Source organism: Chrysochloris asiatica, unplaced genomic scaffold (genome assembly GCF_000296735.1).
Source record: "Chrysochloris asiatica unplaced genomic scaffold, ChrAsi1.0 scaffold00280, whole genome shotgun sequence".
NCBI classification, from domain to species: domain Eukaryota; kingdom Metazoa; phylum Chordata; class Mammalia; order Afrosoricida; family Chrysochloridae; genus Chrysochloris; species Chrysochloris asiatica.
This window is the reverse complement of record NW_006408798.1, coordinates 3465124-3482220: the sequence shown is the minus strand read 5'-3', so window position 1 is coordinate 3482220 and position 17097 is coordinate 3465124. Positions and strand designations below refer to the sequence as shown.

The 17097-nt window shown below is 42.4% G+C and overlaps 1 protein-coding gene across 2 annotated transcripts in view; it reads left to right on the top strand.

Annotated features, from left to right (window-relative positions):
• The window catches only part of SH3RF2 (SH3 domain containing ring finger 2), a 153366-nt gene extending 138191 nt beyond the window's left edge, over positions 1 to 15175 (top strand). Inside the window, exons 7-9 of one of the 2 annotated variants that reach the window (XM_006874515.1) lie at positions 7259 to 7491; positions 11937 to 12277; positions 14795 to 15175. In XM_006874515.1, the coding sequence (XP_006874577.1) occupies positions 7259 to 7491; positions 11937 to 12277; positions 14795 to 15070 (850 nt within the window). In that variant the 3' untranslated portion in view covers positions 15071 to 15175. Of the gene's footprint in view, positions 1 to 7258; positions 7510 to 11936; positions 12278 to 14794 lie in introns of both variants that reach the window. The other variant, XM_006874514.1, reaches the window with a different exon arrangement.
• The last annotated feature ends 1922 nt before the right edge of the window (positions 15176 to 17097 follow it).

Genomic DNA, 17097 nt, shown 5'->3' with positions numbered 1-17097 from the left:
GCGGATTGAATTGATGAAGAACTCAAGACTGTTTTAAGAGTGTGGGCCCCAAACAGTTTTGCCCTCATACCCACCTAACACCTAATTTAAACAAAGAAAAATATAGCTCTTCACAGTTTACAATCACTTTCACATCTTTTAAATCTTTGGCTTTGCCCCCAAATCCTGTAAGGTAGCTAATATTTTACAGATGAAGAAACTGACCTTCAGAACTAAACTTGTTTAAGAACTAGATTTCAGGTTTTTTGTGGCATGCTGTTGTTGTTGGTTGGTTGTTGATTATGTGCCATGGAGTCGGTTCCTACTCATAGCGACCCTGTACAGGACTTCTGAGGCTGTAAATCTTTACGGGAGCAGAAAGCCTCATCTTTCTCCCACGGAACAGCTGGTAATGTCGAACCTTAGGGTTCACAGCCCAATTCGTAACCATAACACCCAGAAATTTCCACTTTGCATCATCCTCCCCAACTCTCCTGGTGTGGTGCTATAGGATAAGCACTTGACTGCAAGGTCAGTTTGAACCCCAACACTGACATTTCAAATTCACCAGCCACTCCTCAGAAACCGTAAGCAGGGAGGGTCCCTGTGAGTCAGAACTGACTCGAAAACACTAATAACAGCCACCCCAACACTCCACCTACTGGTATAATGGAAAACTGTGATGATGAGTTGACCTCAGAGCACCTTGGGAAATTTCCCCAGTATTCCAAGCCACTAGACATTGCCCATGGACTCAAACCACTATTAGTCCACCCACACCTCAAATCAAATGCCAGTTATTCTTCAGGTCCACTTCTCTTAACCGTTTTCCCAACCCTTTCCATTCGGGAGGGTAGCTCTCAGTTTCACCAGTCCAGTTTGTCCAGCGACCTTACCTCATAACCACATATGCACACAGACTCCCCAAACCACCTCTGATTTTTTCTACCTCCATCTCCAACAGCCTAGTCAAGCCTATCACTAGGCAGTGAGCCTATCTCTCTGCATCAGATGGTATCTTTATGACATAGCAGAGTCACAACACAAAGATAAGACATAGTCCCATTGTAGTCTGCCAGGATAAGAGCTGGAGTCACATGTCCAGTGTGGGGACCTTCATTTAGGTGAGGCACTGTATCCAGAGGAGGGAGCCAGGATGGTGAGGAGACAGAAAACTACCTCGTAGGAGAAAGTGATGAAGAAACTGGGGTTATTTAGCCTGCAGAAGACAAGGTAAAGTAATAGACTGTGTAGTTCTGAGTATAGGTTTGTTCCAGTTGGGGGCAGAACATGCACCAGTGGATAGAACTTAGAAGGAAAGATTTTTGTTCGATAAAAAACTGCATTTTCTAACCTGTACAGGCAAAGTCTGGAAAGATCCAGAGTTTTATAAAAAGATTTCTTCACATGGCAGAGAGTTGAGGTCGAAGATCATAGTTATTCCTTTCAATGTGAGGTTCTTAGAGTTTGTTACAAAGTCACAAACTCAGGATGTCTTTAATTGATACTTTAATAAATTTGCTTGTTCAACAAAGAGTTACTGAGTACTGAGTACTGTGTCAAGCACTTATCTGGGTAAACTGCAAAGAAGAAAATATACAAAAATTTCTGCCCACAGGAGCTTCCATTTGGTGGAAGAAGCAGACAGTAAACATGATATACTTGTAAAACATATAGTATGTAAGGACAAAGGAGAAAATAAAACAGGTGGTATAAAATATGTAAGGAGCTCTGGTAGTGTAGTGGTTATGAATCGGGCTGCGAACCTCATGGTCAGAAGTTCGAAACTACCAGCTGTTCCATGGGAGAAAGATGAGGCTTTCTGCTCCCGTAAAGATTTACAGCCTTGGAAACCCTGTACAGGGTCGCTATGAGTCAGAACCGACTCCATGGCACAAAATAACAATAAAATGTGTGGCTATAATCAAAGTGCAGGTAGGTTGTTCAGGATGACATTATTGAGAAGATGGCAAAATGAAGAAACTGAGAGGCTGAGTTATGTGGGTATCAAGGAAAAGAGTATTCTTCTATCTCAAAGAAACTCTGAAGTGGAAGTTGGCTGACATGAAGACCAGTCAGTACAACTGGAGCAGAGCAAGTGAGAGGAAAATTAGTAGGAGATGAGGTCAGAATGGTAATGTGGTGGGACAGCATGCAGAATTTTTTAGGTCATAATAGAATTGGGCTGTATCTCTATTGTAGGATTTTGAGCAGAAGAATGATGTGATAGACTATATTTTAACCACAACTCTAATTGCTGAGCTGAAAATAAGCTGTAGAGAAGAAAAAGTGAAAACAGAGAGATAAATTAAGAAGCTATTTGAATAAGCCAGGGTATAGGTGATGATGATTTGAAACAGGCTGGTGGGAGCCATGGAAGTAAGGAGAAGTAGCTAGATTCTGGATATACTCTGAAGAAGGTAGAGCCAACTGGCTTTTCGGGCAGATTAAGTATTAAGTGTGAAAGACTAAAGGAATCAAGGTGAGTCCAAGTTCATGCCCCAAGTCACTAGAAGATGGAGTTGCCTTTTACTGAGACGGAGAAAGTGAAAAATAACAAGAACCAGTATTGAGGTGGGAAGAAATGGAAAACTTCAGGGCAGATTAAGTCCAACATGCCTATTAGTAACTCAAGTAAAGTTGAGTCTGGCATTAGGAGAGAGGTTGAGATGGTATGTGAAGCTGTCAGATGAAATGAGATCGTCATAGTAGGATCAGTCTATTGGAGAGAGAAGCTGTAAGCTAGGATCTAAAATCTTCAAGGAATGAGGAAAGAGACCTAGAGGGAAAATATTAACTGCAACAGGCTGGGATGGTGGGCAGTGACATCTGATAGTATAAGATTCAAAGCTGGAAAGTATTGTGGGGGTGTTGGGAAGAATAGATTTCAAAATGACAATGAGGGACAAGGAAGATACTAACTCTGGCTTAATGAACAGTTTCATCTGTGGCATCTAACATGAATTTCCTAAGGCCTAATACTAGGGTATTTGCTAATATATAGGCCTTTACCCAGTGTGGCACTGTGGGCTAATGCGTCAGACTGCTAAGTCATTTGAACTGCAAGGTCGGTGGTTTAAGCTCACCAGTTGCACCTTGGAAACCCTATACAGGGTCGCTAAGGGTTGGAATAGACTTGACAGCACTTAACAACAACCCAGAATCCTGGTTATGCCAAAGAACTATTAGAATAATTTCTCATCCAGACTAGGACATTTTGGAAGTAAAATGTGGTCAGTGCAACAGAAGGGGAGGTGTAAAGTGAAACTCTCCTAGGTCCCCTAACTAGAATGCATGTAGTATTTCATCTCATTGCACCTCTTTCTCTCCTTGACTGTCCGGGATAAGTCTATAGTGTTCCTGGGCCAGGACTGAGCTAAGGAAATAATTCTTTATCAGAGAAGCTGCGTGTCAGACAATGGATGAAATTTCCATATCGTAGATTACCACTGAGTCCATACTTTTCTCAGCTCATAGAGATCTGAACATATGTATACACTGAGGTGCTACTAATGGTAAGGGACCTTTTTGTTTATAGAGAACCATCATCCTCAATAAGAACAAATTCCTGTCAGAGTATATACTTCTGATGGTCATTAGATGACAGAGGATCAATGGTTTTCCAGCATTTGTTTCCTTTTTTTGATGATTTGTGTGATGCAAAGAACGTTCCATCCCACTAATCTTGGACGTGGGTGACATAAACCAATCTGCCTAACTGGTGCAGCTCACCCTTATTCTCATCCATCCTTTCCACTGTGGGAAGTTTAGTTTCTCTCACTTCTCAGGGCTACATAATGCTGTCCTTTGTCAGCTGAGTTTCTACTACCATTAGCAGGTTATGTGCCAGAATTGAGTAGGTTGATCTAAATGTGCAAGTCCCCTTTCTGCTCTTTGATTCTATGTGTATGAATTGGGGCTTTGTTTGTTTGTTTGCTTGCTTATTTTCCCTTAAATCTTGGTTGTCTGTTTGCAGTTATGAGTCTGCACTGCCATCGAGCCCCACTGGCTATTATAAAGCAGCAAAGGTTGGAGGGTAGGATGTACTCCCTAAACCTCTGAAACTTTGCTCTTAATAACATCATTGCATTACCTGAGCCAGCCAGAGTTTGGAGATAAACTAGAGCCCAGAGCCCAGATATGAGTTAAGATTAAGTAAATGAGTCTTTTAATTATCAAGAGGCAAAGGCTGCTGTGCTTCTTAATGCTCTCGCCTCACCTGCTAGACAGTGACACCAATCTGTCCACTCTTGTTGACCACAACTTAGTCTCTTCTATGATGGCACCTTACCCTCTATTCTTGAGAAAACCATTGGCTCATGTTGGACAGAACATCAGTCAAGTGTTTGTTTGTTCAGCATCTGATTCCCCCTTCCTAAAAAAAAAAAAAAGCTATGTCCTCTCATGTATAGTCTTGGTGTGGTAATGGTTATGTGCTGTGGAGTCAGGTCCAATTCATAGTGACTCTGTACAGGGTTTCCGAGGCTGTAAATCTTTACAGGAGCAGAAAGCCTCATCTTTCTCCTGCAGAACAGCTGGTGGTTTCGAACTACTGATCCTGAGATTAGCAGCCTGATTTGTAACCACTATGCTACTTGATGTAAAAGTTTCCTCTCATTTCAGAGACTAAAAAAAAACAAATCCTTTTCCTCCCCTTGCCCCCTTCATTAACCCATCACCACAACTAAGAACAAGCTAAGCCAATCTGGATGTAAAGGATATAGGTAAAGTCAAATGCCATTTATAGCAAGAACACAAGAAGCAGTTCTGATCAGACTCTTCCTAAGAGCAGATTTGTGCTACCAAGCTCTCTGGAGATTCCTTGGAGCCACTTTCAAGCCCTTTTCCTCCACCTCCTGTTCTCAGTGAATTCCCTTATGCCTAACTAGCCAGGATAGTTTCTCATTCCTGCAGCCAAGAATCTTCACTGACACATATGCCCACTCAAGGCCTGATAGATGTACACTAGACAAAGGGGCCACTCATTTGCCTTTCACGGTCTACATAGAACTACATCAACATTTCAAGGTCCAGTTTTTCTCCTTGCCACAAGACTGTAGCCAGGGGAGATGACAGTAGAGCTACTATTTGTAATGCCTCTTCTGAATATCAGGCAAGTTTTTAAGGCTCATATCCCAGATAAAGAAGGAGACACGGGGATCTGTACACTCAAAGCAGGCACAATGGAGCAAATCAGCAGCAACATCCATTCCCCCCACTTAAGGCCAGAATGGCTTTTAGTCTCTCCATCTGGAAAAACAAGGTTATTGTCTGCCAGTCTTGAGTGTCATGGGATTCATTAATATCTGTTAGCACAGTGCTTTGATATCAGAAATTACTAGGTAAGTAGTGAACTTTTTGCTAATGGACATAGATGGGCTCAGTGTTGAAGCTGGGCATTGAGATTTAGGAATTTGGCACAGTGCTGGGCTTGGAAAAATGAGGTTGCTCCTCTATCTCTAAGCAGTCATTCAAAGAAGGGACTGATGAAATAAGACTGTCTTGGGCCTAATTAACCATATTCAGTCATGGAAACAACAAACAATTTTGGAACCTGTCTTTCCTGTTGCTAATCCATTTTACAGCATCCAACATCTTGAGCAAGGAGCTCTGGTAGCATAGTGGTTACGAATCGGGCTGCCAACTACAAGGTCAGCAGTTCAAAACTACCGCTGTTCCGTGGGAGAAAGATGAGGCTTTCTGCCCCCGTAAAGATTTACAGCCTCGGAAACCCTGTACAGGGTCGCTATGAGTCAGAACCGACTCCACGGCACAAAACAACAACAACAGCAACATCTTGAGGCCTCCATTCAAAAGGCAGCTAGATGCTGCACTCTGCCCTGGAAGCCAGTGCTAGGAATTTTCCTCCACTGCCCAGGTCTTATCTCCCAAACATGATCCCTCTTCCTGGTGAACAGCCCTGCCCCTCTTCGCTGATCAGAAGCAGGTTGTCAGCTGTGGGCAGAGGTCTCACTGCCTCCAACATCAGTTTCTACGGCATTTGTCTACATACACTACTTGGGCAGCATTGAACACGGTTAAAACCAGTTCATACAAGACTGGTTTATTATTAAACTTATATCACTGTTTTAAACAGAAGGAGAAAGAAAAGAAAATTAAAGAAAAGTTTGGAGGTATTGGCAGGAAGGAAGCCATGAATATATCTCTGGGTGGGGGCCTTGGTTGAACTTGTATTTCCTAGGGAATTAGCAGAGGTTATTTAATCCAAAGAGTGACAAGATGATGGATGGACTATTTGGTAAGAGATGTGATATTGGGGTGAGATTGGAGAAAGGGCAGGAAAGTCATGTCAAATAACAGTTACTTCCCATGGAGTACAAGGAGGTGTTCCATGAATAGAAAGAATGAACAAGGGAATGTTGGTTTATAAAACCTTAATACTTCCTTGAAAATCAGAGCCAAAGGCTAAGGATTTAGGTCTTATGGAGGTAGCTTAAGTTCTACCAGGTGCTTTGGTATGTTTGTACATGGGGTCTGTAGAAAAATGCTCTGACTAGCCAACAGAGGTTGATGTAGTTCAGTGTTAAGATCATAGGTGCTGCCGAGGGCCAGCCTAAACCTAGGTTCAAATCCCATGTTCAGCAGTTGCTTGAGCATGATTCTGGAGGATTTTTTTGTTGTTTTTGTTTTGTTTTGTTTTAAAGTTATGAAATAATAATGCTAGTAGTATTTACTTCAGAAAAGCTGTCTTAAAGAACCAATGAAATCATGCAGGCAAAGCACTTGGCCAGTGTCTGGCATACAGTAAGTGCTCAAAATGTATTCGTTAAAATGACTGGCATCAATGCTGAGGCACAGAACATATGCACTGAACACAGAGGATAGAAAGCAAATCATATAAAACCTTTGCCTCCAAAGGATTTAGATTCTCATGGGAAAGACACTTAATAAACAAGAAATACTTACCACAAAGCAAGATGAGTACCTACAAGATGTCTTGCTCCAAACTTAAAGGGTTTGGAGTAATCAGAGCTGAAGTGGAAGATGACAAAAGTCAAGTCTTCTAGTTCTATCAGAATCTGGCAAAATGACACACTCTGCCTACCCTCAATGCAGCCACCCAGTTATCAAGGTGGAGGGAGTCAGGACCTAATTATTAACCCTGTGTGGTTGGTATATGGATTGGATGAGACTAAGGAGCAATCACATATGTTATATGGTTGGGAGCTTATAGTTGATTTGTTGGTTTTTTTCAAATGAGACTCCTGACTGAATATTTTCTCCCTCTCTTTCTTCTTTTTAAAATTCCAACAACCAGAAAACCATCTAGTTTTCCAGAGTCCCGGAGTCCTGGTCTATATACCACGTGGACATTATCCACTTCCTCTGTGTCCTCCCAAGGCAGCTTCTCAGAAGGGGATCCCCGGCAAAGCCGTCCCTTCAAGTCTGTCTTCGTGCCCACAGCCATAGTCAACCCTGTGAAGAGCACAGCCAGCCCAGGGACTGTAGGACAGGGGACCCTTCGGAAAGGGCGGAGCAGCATGAGAAAGAGTAAGTGGTGGCAAAGAGGTACGTGCCTAGAGCTAAGCAATGGGAGAGTCTGTACCTGGGATCAACCGATGCTTGTCTCACAAACAAGGCCCTTAGCTTTAGGAGGTGCCTCTGAGACAGTGCTTTACAATTCCCAAATGATGAATTGTTTTACTGACTGAAGCCAGGCCAACTCCAGGGTGCTGCCCCTGGTCACTTCATACTTGCGCATTGATTGACCGGGGTGATGGCAGCCCTGAGAGCCAACATGTATATAAAACATAGATGGATGCTGGTTCTTATCAAGACATAACAGCCAGAGTCCTTGGCTGGGTCAGTGGTTCTCAAACTATGTTTCCAGGGAACTTCTCAAAGGGTGCCAAAACAGAAAACAAAAAAAAGATAGATAATAAGGAAGAGAGGGCAAAAGAGAACTTAAGGAGACTATGCTCTGAGCTCCTAAATCCCTTTGTTATTTAAGTAATACATTCACAGGGTAAATATACATATATATTTGTTGTTGTTGCTATTAAGTGCCCTCAAGTCGGTTCCAACCCTTAGCAACCCTGTATAGGGTTTCTGAGGAACAGCTGGTGAGCTTGAACTGCTGATTTTTCTGTTAAAAAAAAACTTTGCAGTCCAGCATATTAACCCACAGCATCACACAAGGACTCTGTGTGTGTGTGTATGTGTGTGTATATGTATGTATATATACACAAGAAGCAGCTAGCAGCTGATAAGTTTGAAGTGCCAACCTTATGGTTCAAACTGACCTTGCTGTGGTCCAGTGTTTAACCTTCAGTGCCACACCAGAACTCCATGTATATATGGTGGTGGCGGTTATGTGCCATGGAGTCGGTTCCAACTCATAGCAACCCCCCATAGGGTTTCCAAGGTTGTAAATCTTTACGGGAGCAGAAACCTCATTTTCTCTCGTCGAACAGCTGGTGGTTTGAAACTGCTGACCTTGATGTCAGCAGCCTGACTTGTAACTACTACGCTATCAGAGCTCCATATATATGTATATTTATATCATACAAATGCAAGTCTCCTTTATATCCAGAACCACCATCCCAATTCTCTTCCATATGTGTATGTACTTTCTTATCATTCTCTCGGCACTAATTCTGCACCTTGCTTTAGCTTTTACATAACATCCACTTAGTACACATAGATCCATTTCAAGAGCCATACTTTTGTCTCTTAACATATCAAAATTCTTCATGTGATTTCATTCCCAAGTGTTTGAAATCCATTGTCCTACAAAACATCAAAGTTCTATATTCTTAGACTTCTCTAGAAGGAAAAGAGCCAAGAAACGTAAATATGATTTATTCTGTACCCCTTGATTTAAACTGGGGTCTGTAATTCTTTTTTGCTACCTTAAAAAAAAAAAAAAGAGTAAACACGGAAATGCCATACATCAGCCAAAGTAAAAGAGGAACATGTGGGACAATATGACACACAGGAAATTTTCATCAGAAAAAAATAGAGTATTTATTTTAGCTGCACTTTCTCAATGCTTTCATCTGATGGCCATTTTGACCATCATTCCCTCTATCTTCTCACTACTTCATCCTTCTATCCTTCCCCCTTGATATTTTCTCCCCTCAACAACAACAAAAAAATGTAATCCCACCACCACAGATTTAGACAAGTTAGTCTTCAATTTTCTGGTTTTTCATTTATAAAATAGAGATAAAAATAATATCTACCTCATTGGGATTTGTTGTTAAGTGCCATCAAATTGGTACTGATTCATAGAGACTTTGTATACAGTCTCTGAGGCTATAAATCTTTGCAGGAGCAGAAAACTTCTTCTTTCTCTTGAAGAGTGGCTGGTGGGCTCAAACCATCGACTTTACGGTTCAAAATCCAGTGCTGATCCTACAGAGCCACTCTGTTTCCTTCATTGGGATATTGTATGGATCTAATGAGAAGAATCCATATAAAGCTGATGGCATAGTGAAGTGTTGTTAGTTGGCCTAATGTTAATTCTGACTCGTGACAATCCCTGTGTGCAGGATAGAACTGTTCCATTAGGTTTTCAGGTTGTGACTTTTTAGAAGCAGATTATCAGTCCTGTCCTCTGAGGTACCGGTGGGTGTGTTCAAACCACCAGCCTTTTAGCTAGTAGTCAAGAACTTAACCTTTTAGACCAGCCAGGGGCTCTTGTTTGTATTGCCATTATTTTCTTGGCATTATCATTGCCACTCTCACTAAGCAGATCATTGTTTGGCCTATTGAGAGCATGAACTCAGTGTTAAAATGTTCACACTCTGTATAGACCCCTTGTGAAAGCAGAGACTCACATCTCATTGGCAACTGTGCTTACTTTCTTTACTACTCCTCAACCTTCGCATAAATCTTGATTGACTAAGAGCTTTGTCCACTTGTATTGTATGTGCATGTGATAAGAGAGCATGAAACCTCTTGGAAATTAGGAATTGACAAGATAAATAGGTAGGGCATAAAACCAATTCTTCAGACGTCTGTTGGGCTGAGCCTATGGGCATGGTTGCCCAGTGCTGCTTTGACTGGTTTTTTAAGTCCGGAGGCTTTCACTCTCTCTCTTTTCTCAAGGTGAGACTGGTCAAGCTATCAGTCTTCCCAGAGTAAAAAAAAGTGACAGGAGAATTGAGTGCGAGCAACTCACAGGGCTGTCAGTGCAAAAATAAATGTCTAAACGGAAAGGTCAGACTTGTGTAAACGGTGACTGGCTTGATTGCAGCAGCTGAAAACACTGACTGTGTTTAGTAAATGTTCAGATGTTCATGTCCACATCCAGCTTGATGGAGATCCACAGTGTGGAACGTGGCCTTGATGTGGGCCCCTTATGCTGCATACGAATGACTGTGATTCAATCACATGTCCATGGAGTACCGCTAAGAACCAACATCTCCGATCGGGACAGTACCTATACTCTAAATGCAGTAGTCCCTGATGGAGAAAAGGCCCACAATGCTCGCAGGATCCCCCATACTTCCCAGACTGCAGAGAATTCCTAACTCCACAGGTCACCTGCAAGACATACACTGGAGGTGTGAAGGAAGACACAGCTTAGTTTTACTGAAGGAGGATTATCTCAATTTAAAAAAAAAGCTCAGGGAAGAGGGAAACTTCTATACTTTGCATTTTTATGGGTTGCAGTGGGCTAATGAGTCAGACTGCAAAGTCATTTGAACTGCAGGGTCGGTGGTTCAAGCTCATCAGCTGCTCCTTGTAAACTCTATAGAGGGTCACTATGGGTCGGAATTGACTCATCAGCACTTAACAACAACAACAACAACAATCCTTTACCAAAACAGTTAATACACTTAGTTTCCAACCAGAATGTTGGAGATTTAAGTCTACCAAGAGATACCTAGAAAGCAAATCCTGGAGATCTGCATCCAAAAGATCAGCCATTGAAAACCCTATGGAATTCAGTTCTATTCTAAGAACGCATGTTGTTACCCTGAGTCAGAATTGACTTAGTGGCAACTGGTTTTATCTTTTATTCAAAATATCCTTTAATCAAAAATAATGAAAGCCAACAAACACAGGGCATTTATTACGCGCCAGTCGCTGTCCTAACTCTCTGCACACATCATACAATGCAATCTTCACAGCAGCCTTATGAGGTGCAGATACGATCATGATTTCCAGTTTACAAACGGGAGAGCTAATGTAGAGAAAGGTGACGTGACCTACTACTACAAACCCAAGGTTCCCTGGGAGTCAACGTGATTCCAAATCCTGTGTTAGAAGACTTTGCAAAGCTCATCCACACACAGAGTTCTGGAATCATCTTTCTGAATTTTCTTTTGTCTGGTGCTACATTTGCTTAGTACATACAGTGTCTTAATTTGACTCTCCTTTCTTTCCCCCTAGCCTCCCTACTCCATACACAAAATGTGATTCCACCACCATATGACTAAAGTTTCTGTTAGAATTTTCCATCAGCAAATAATTTATCAGAATCCTCCTCTCTTTCCCCCTCTCCTTTCCCTTCACCCTCTCTCATCCTTCTTCATCGTGTTTATTAGATTTCTCAATGTCTGCTCTTTCTGTTTCTGTCTCATGTTTCCTCATTGGTGTACATGCCTCTATATTTTTTTTTCTCACTGGAAAGCTATCTCTTTATAGCTTTGTTTTGCTCTCCATCTTAAAGGTCTGGAAGGCTAGAATAGACAGTGTGCGTGAGAGAGAGAGAGAGAGAGAGAAAGTAAATGGAAGTCATTTACTTTCTGTTTGTCTTCTGACACCCACCACATCCTCAGCACTCCGCTAGCCAGTTATTTGCTGCCAGCATCAGCAAAGAGCACTAAAAAAAGAATAAGGTCACCTCTGAAAGACCCCGAGAGAATGTGAGTGCGGTCATATTGGGAAAGCACTTAACAATTTCGGGCTATCAGGACATACTGCTTACCCAGCCCTGCTGTCAGCCGGCTTGTTACTGATATCTTGTCATATAATTCCCTCAGATGGATCCCTGCAGAGAACCGTTCAGTCAGGGATCCCCACTCTTGTGGTGGGCTCCCTCAGACGCAGCCCGACCATGGTTGTGAGGCCACAGCAGTTCCAGCCTCAGGGGATTCCCACCTCACCCTCTGCCATGTTGGTGGAGATGGGACCCAAGGCTGGGGAGCCTGCCCTCACCTGCATCAGCAGAGGCAGCGACACCAGGATCCACTCAGCGGCCAGCTCCCTAATCATGGAAAGCAAGGAAATTCCCATCAAGAGTGAGCCTCCACTCAAACCACCTGCATCTGCTCCACCCTCCATCCTAGTGAAACCAGAAAACTCCAGAAGTGGCACCGAAAAGGTAGGAGTTGGGCAACATAAGTGGAGCTGACTTATTAGAGCCTCAACTTAATATTTATAGAATTTCCTACATGGTGTCCAGGCACCTGAGATGTTAGTGTTGGTGGCAGGGAATCAAAATATGATAATCCTCACACACAGTCCTGTCTCACCTCCCATCCCTACATCTCTCATGTCCTCCCCAGATGTGTTACTGATTTTGTTTTACAAATAAACTATATATTTATACATATTTCTCTCAAGTCCAGTAGTAATTTGGGAAGAATGTGGTTTTGGCATCAGACATATCGTGGTTTGAACTTCTACTCCGTTGCTTCTAGCTGGGTGATTTTGACCAAGACACTTCATCTTTTTTCCTAAAAATGTGGGTATGGATAGTAACTATCTCATAGGGTTAGAATAGTTGCAGTGAAGATTAAATGAGATAAGATGTATAAAGTGCTTATATGAGGCTTGACACATAATTATTCACTGTATTAATAAAAAAAAGAAAAGAAACTGAGCCACAGGGGAATTTAAATAACTTGCCAATGTTTCACTCTCTGATTTATGACGACTTTAATAACTGGTGTTGAGCTTATGACAGAGGTCAAATCCATTAACTTCTTCTAATCCCGGACTTTTCTCCACTAGAAGACATGAGGTTTTGTGTGTGTGTGTGTTTGAAGCATTTGTTGGGAGCATTTATTGGGAAGGAGGAAGTGACATTAACAAATTAGGTGAGGCTCATCTTTTTTAATTAATTGGACATCACCACCACCATTACTTCACCACGACACCACCATCTCCAGCACCAGGACTACTGCCACCACCTGTTGTCGTAATTAAGTGCCATCAAGTCAATTCCAACCCATGTATTCCTGTATAGGGTTTCCAAGAATTTTTTTTAAATCTTTGCAGGAGCAGAAAGCCTCATCTTTCTCCCATGGAACCTCTGGTGGTCTTGAACCATGGACCTTGTGGTTCGCAGTCCAGTGCTTATTTATGGAGTCACCACACTCCCCACCACCACCACCTGGTCCCAAAGAAAGTGAACAAAGGATTTGTTTTCCTCCTCTTGGTTTGGCATTTATTGACTATTAATGACCTGGCAGGCAGCATACTGAGTACTTTACATGTCCCATCTCATTTCTTCCTGACAACCACCCTCTGAAGTAGGAATGATTATTCCTATCCTTATTTTCTAATGAGAAAATGGAAGCTTAGAGTGTTAAAGTATGTTACCCAAGGCCACACAGCTGATATATACGAAACAGGTAGAATTCAGATCTGATACAAAAATGCATGCTCTTAATGCTAAGCTATAAGCTTGTAGGGAAAGCATTTGGAGAAAAAAGTGTCCAATGATGCAAGTGGTGAGAGTTTTTATTCTGAATTATAGTAGCCAAATAATTCAAAGTTTTCCAAGTTTCAGTTGTCCATTATCCTATATTATTAGATACAGCCCTCAGACTATAAGTACTTAATAAGTCTCATACCTCTGCTACATGTGGTGATGGTCAATTAAATTCTTTTTTTCAATCTATTTCATCAGAATAAAATTAGATATATATGAAGAGGCTTAGATTCTCAATGGGAAGACACTAGGGTCAAATTTCATACTAAGCAGTACAACAAAGCACTTTATTAAACCCTATGGGCAATAGGAATACCTCTAGGTACCAAGCAAATATGTAACAGGCTAAGAGAGTAGAAGAAAAGAGAGAGAGGTGGGACTTGATACGACGCCTCTAATATAAAGGGGAAATACTCCTCCACTTCACCCTATTGTTGCCATAAGGAGGCCTATGGCCCAGGGTATCAGAGCTTCCATCTGTTAAGAGACATATTAAATCCTGGTTTTTATATGCAGTCTCTCAATTTTTATGAGTTGACAATGAAATCAAACTCTCCAACACTCTGCAGGCTAAATTCAGCCAGCAGGTATCCAGTTTGCAAACTCGGCTCTTAGAACTTAGAAGGCCTTTATGGAAAAGTTCTAAATAAGTCATTAGAGGAGGCCTCAAGGAAGACTTAGACCTTGATAATAGGCATGGAGGAGAGAGAAGCGATGAACATCTATTCGTTTCTGGAAGGGATCATATCCTCTTGCCTCAAGTCCTTTTCACAGGTGGTTTGCCTACCCCTCATATCCTTGATAATTCCTAATCCTTTTTCAATTTAATAACCCTCTCGACTTAAACAGCTCTGCCTCTGGGAAGCTTTCCCTGACTGCCCGACATTTCAACTTAAGTTGCCTACTCCTTATATTTAGCATTGTCTATGTTCGTCACCACAGCACTTGTTCTAAGTGTCCGTCAGGATAGTTGTGTTTAGTCTTGGATCCACAACATCTAACAGAGGATACAATGCATGGGAACCACTCTAGTGGGCACTTAACTCTTTGTGAATGAACACATACATGCATTTCAAGTCAGGGCAAGAATAACGATACAGCATGAAGCAAGTCTCAGAGGGAAACACTCACAGCACATGTCTGCCACCTCACTGTGCCCCTTTGATCTCCTTTCTCTTGCAGCAAGTCAAAACCGTGAGATTTCAGAATTACAGCCCTCCTCCCACCAAACATTACACCTGTCATCCCACCTATGGAAAGTCTGAACAACCAACCACCCCTAAGGGGTCCCAGCCCGAAGCAACCTTCTTGGGCCCAGAGATGAATATCCTATTCGCCCACCGAAGCGGCTGCCATTCCGGACAGCAGACAGACCTCCGGAGAAAGTCAACTTTTGGCAAAGCCATGACTCCAGCACCCAATGCCTCATCCACGCAGACCGTGTTTCCCAGCAAATGAATCTCCAGGTGGCTATTCCCAGACCCCAAAGAGGTGAATTGCATTTAAATACAATCTGCCTCCACTGCAGGTGTCTGCTATTCTTTGGTCTCTTTGAGCATGAGTCCTTGTTCTGCCCATTCCTGCTCACCTCCAAGAAAGGAAAGCTGGGAGCAGGTATTCCAGACCTGAGTGGGAGAAATAGAGGATTGACTGGGTAGCCTTCCAGACATACTGATTCCATGTAGCATGGCCCACCACTCAGATTAAGGAGTTGGAGAATGTCCTGCCCATTTGCTTCCCAGCATTCAAATGTGTGGCTTTTTATTCCATGTATTCTCTGTAGAATTTCCATGGTGTCCTAAAAGGGACTTTACCCATGAGCATTACACGATGGGAATGTTGGTATTGCTTCTTTGACATCATCACCATATTCTCTGTAAGCATTCGCAATGTTTCTGACATTTTCTTGGGTCTGTACACCAAGTGCTAGTTGTGGTTAGCGCTGCTGAGTCCGTTCCAACTCATAGCAAGTCTGTGTAGGGTTTCCGAGGAGCAGCCGGTGGGTTTGAACCAAACCTTGCAGTTCAGACCAACCTTGCAGTCCAGTGCTTACGCTAAAGTGTCACACCGAGACTTTCAAGTGCTAGTAGTCACTGTATTTTTGTCCCAATTGTATTGCCAGAGACACAGAGTTTTATGGGAGGAGGTTGGTAAAAATCCCTGGTGACACTGTAGTTAAAGGTGCTTGGCTACTAACCACATGGTTGGTGGTTTGAACCTACCAGCTGCTCCATGGCAGAAAGATACGGCATTCTGCTTCCATAAAGATTTACATCCTTAGAAACCCTATGGGCAGTTCTACCTTGTCCTACAGGGCCACTATTGATGTCAGTGGCCTTGGTTTTATGTTTTGGTTTTAGTTTTTGGTTGTGGGGAGGGGTGGTTGGGGAGAAGGGATGAGACAGATACTATGCACATTCTAAGAACCCTTTAAAACTAAAGGGAAATCAGCTTCCTGAGTTTGCAACAAACAAGACCAGAGAAAAAGCTGACTACCAAATATCAGAAGATTCTTATAGTTTATGTTTCTCCGTCAGTTTTCCCACATATAGTCACACACACTAGATAAGCAGGAAGCATTTCACTGTACATAGGGTCTTGCCTACTTTTAAAACCCAAACCAAGCCCATTGCCATTGAGTTCATTCCAACTTATAGCACCCCTACAGGACAGAATAGAACTGCCCCTTGGGGTTTCCAAGTCTCAAAATCTTTATGGAAGTAGAAGACTGTCACATCTTTCTCCCACAGAACAGCTAGTAGGTTCAAACAGCTGACCTTTCACTTAGCAGCCAAGCACTTAGTTACTGCACCACCAGGGCTCCTTCTGGATGGTGTTAAAGACAATATATCCTGCTTTATACTCTGACTTCCCCAAGAAAAAAACACCATGCTTGAAAACAACCTTGTGTTGGTTTGAGTTTAGATATTGTTGTTAGGTGCCATCGAGTCGATCCTGACTCATAGCGAAACACTGGCTAGTCCTGGGCTAACCTCACAGTTGTTGCCATGCTTGAGCCCACTGATGCTGCCACTTGGCCAATCCGTCTCGCTGGGGATCTTCCTCTTTTTCTCTGAACCTCCACCTTACAAAACATGATATCCCTCTCCAGCAATTCGTCCTTCCTGACCCAGCTTCTCAGATTATATCCTGGCCTCCAAGGATCACTCTGGCTGCACTTCTTCCAACACAGATCTGTTGGTTCATTTGGCATCCCATAATATTTTCAATATTCTCCTCCAACACCATAACTCAAAAACATCATTTCTTCTATGGTCTTCCTTATTCACTGTCCAGCTTTTGTATGCATATAAGGCTATTGAAAATACCATGACTTGGGTCAGGCACACCTTAGACCTCAAGCTGACATCTTTGCTCTTCAATATTTTAAAAAGATCTTCTACAGCAGATTTGCCTACTGTAATACTTTGTTTGATTTCTTGACTGCTGCTTCCATGAGTGTTGATGGTTGATCCAGGAAAAAT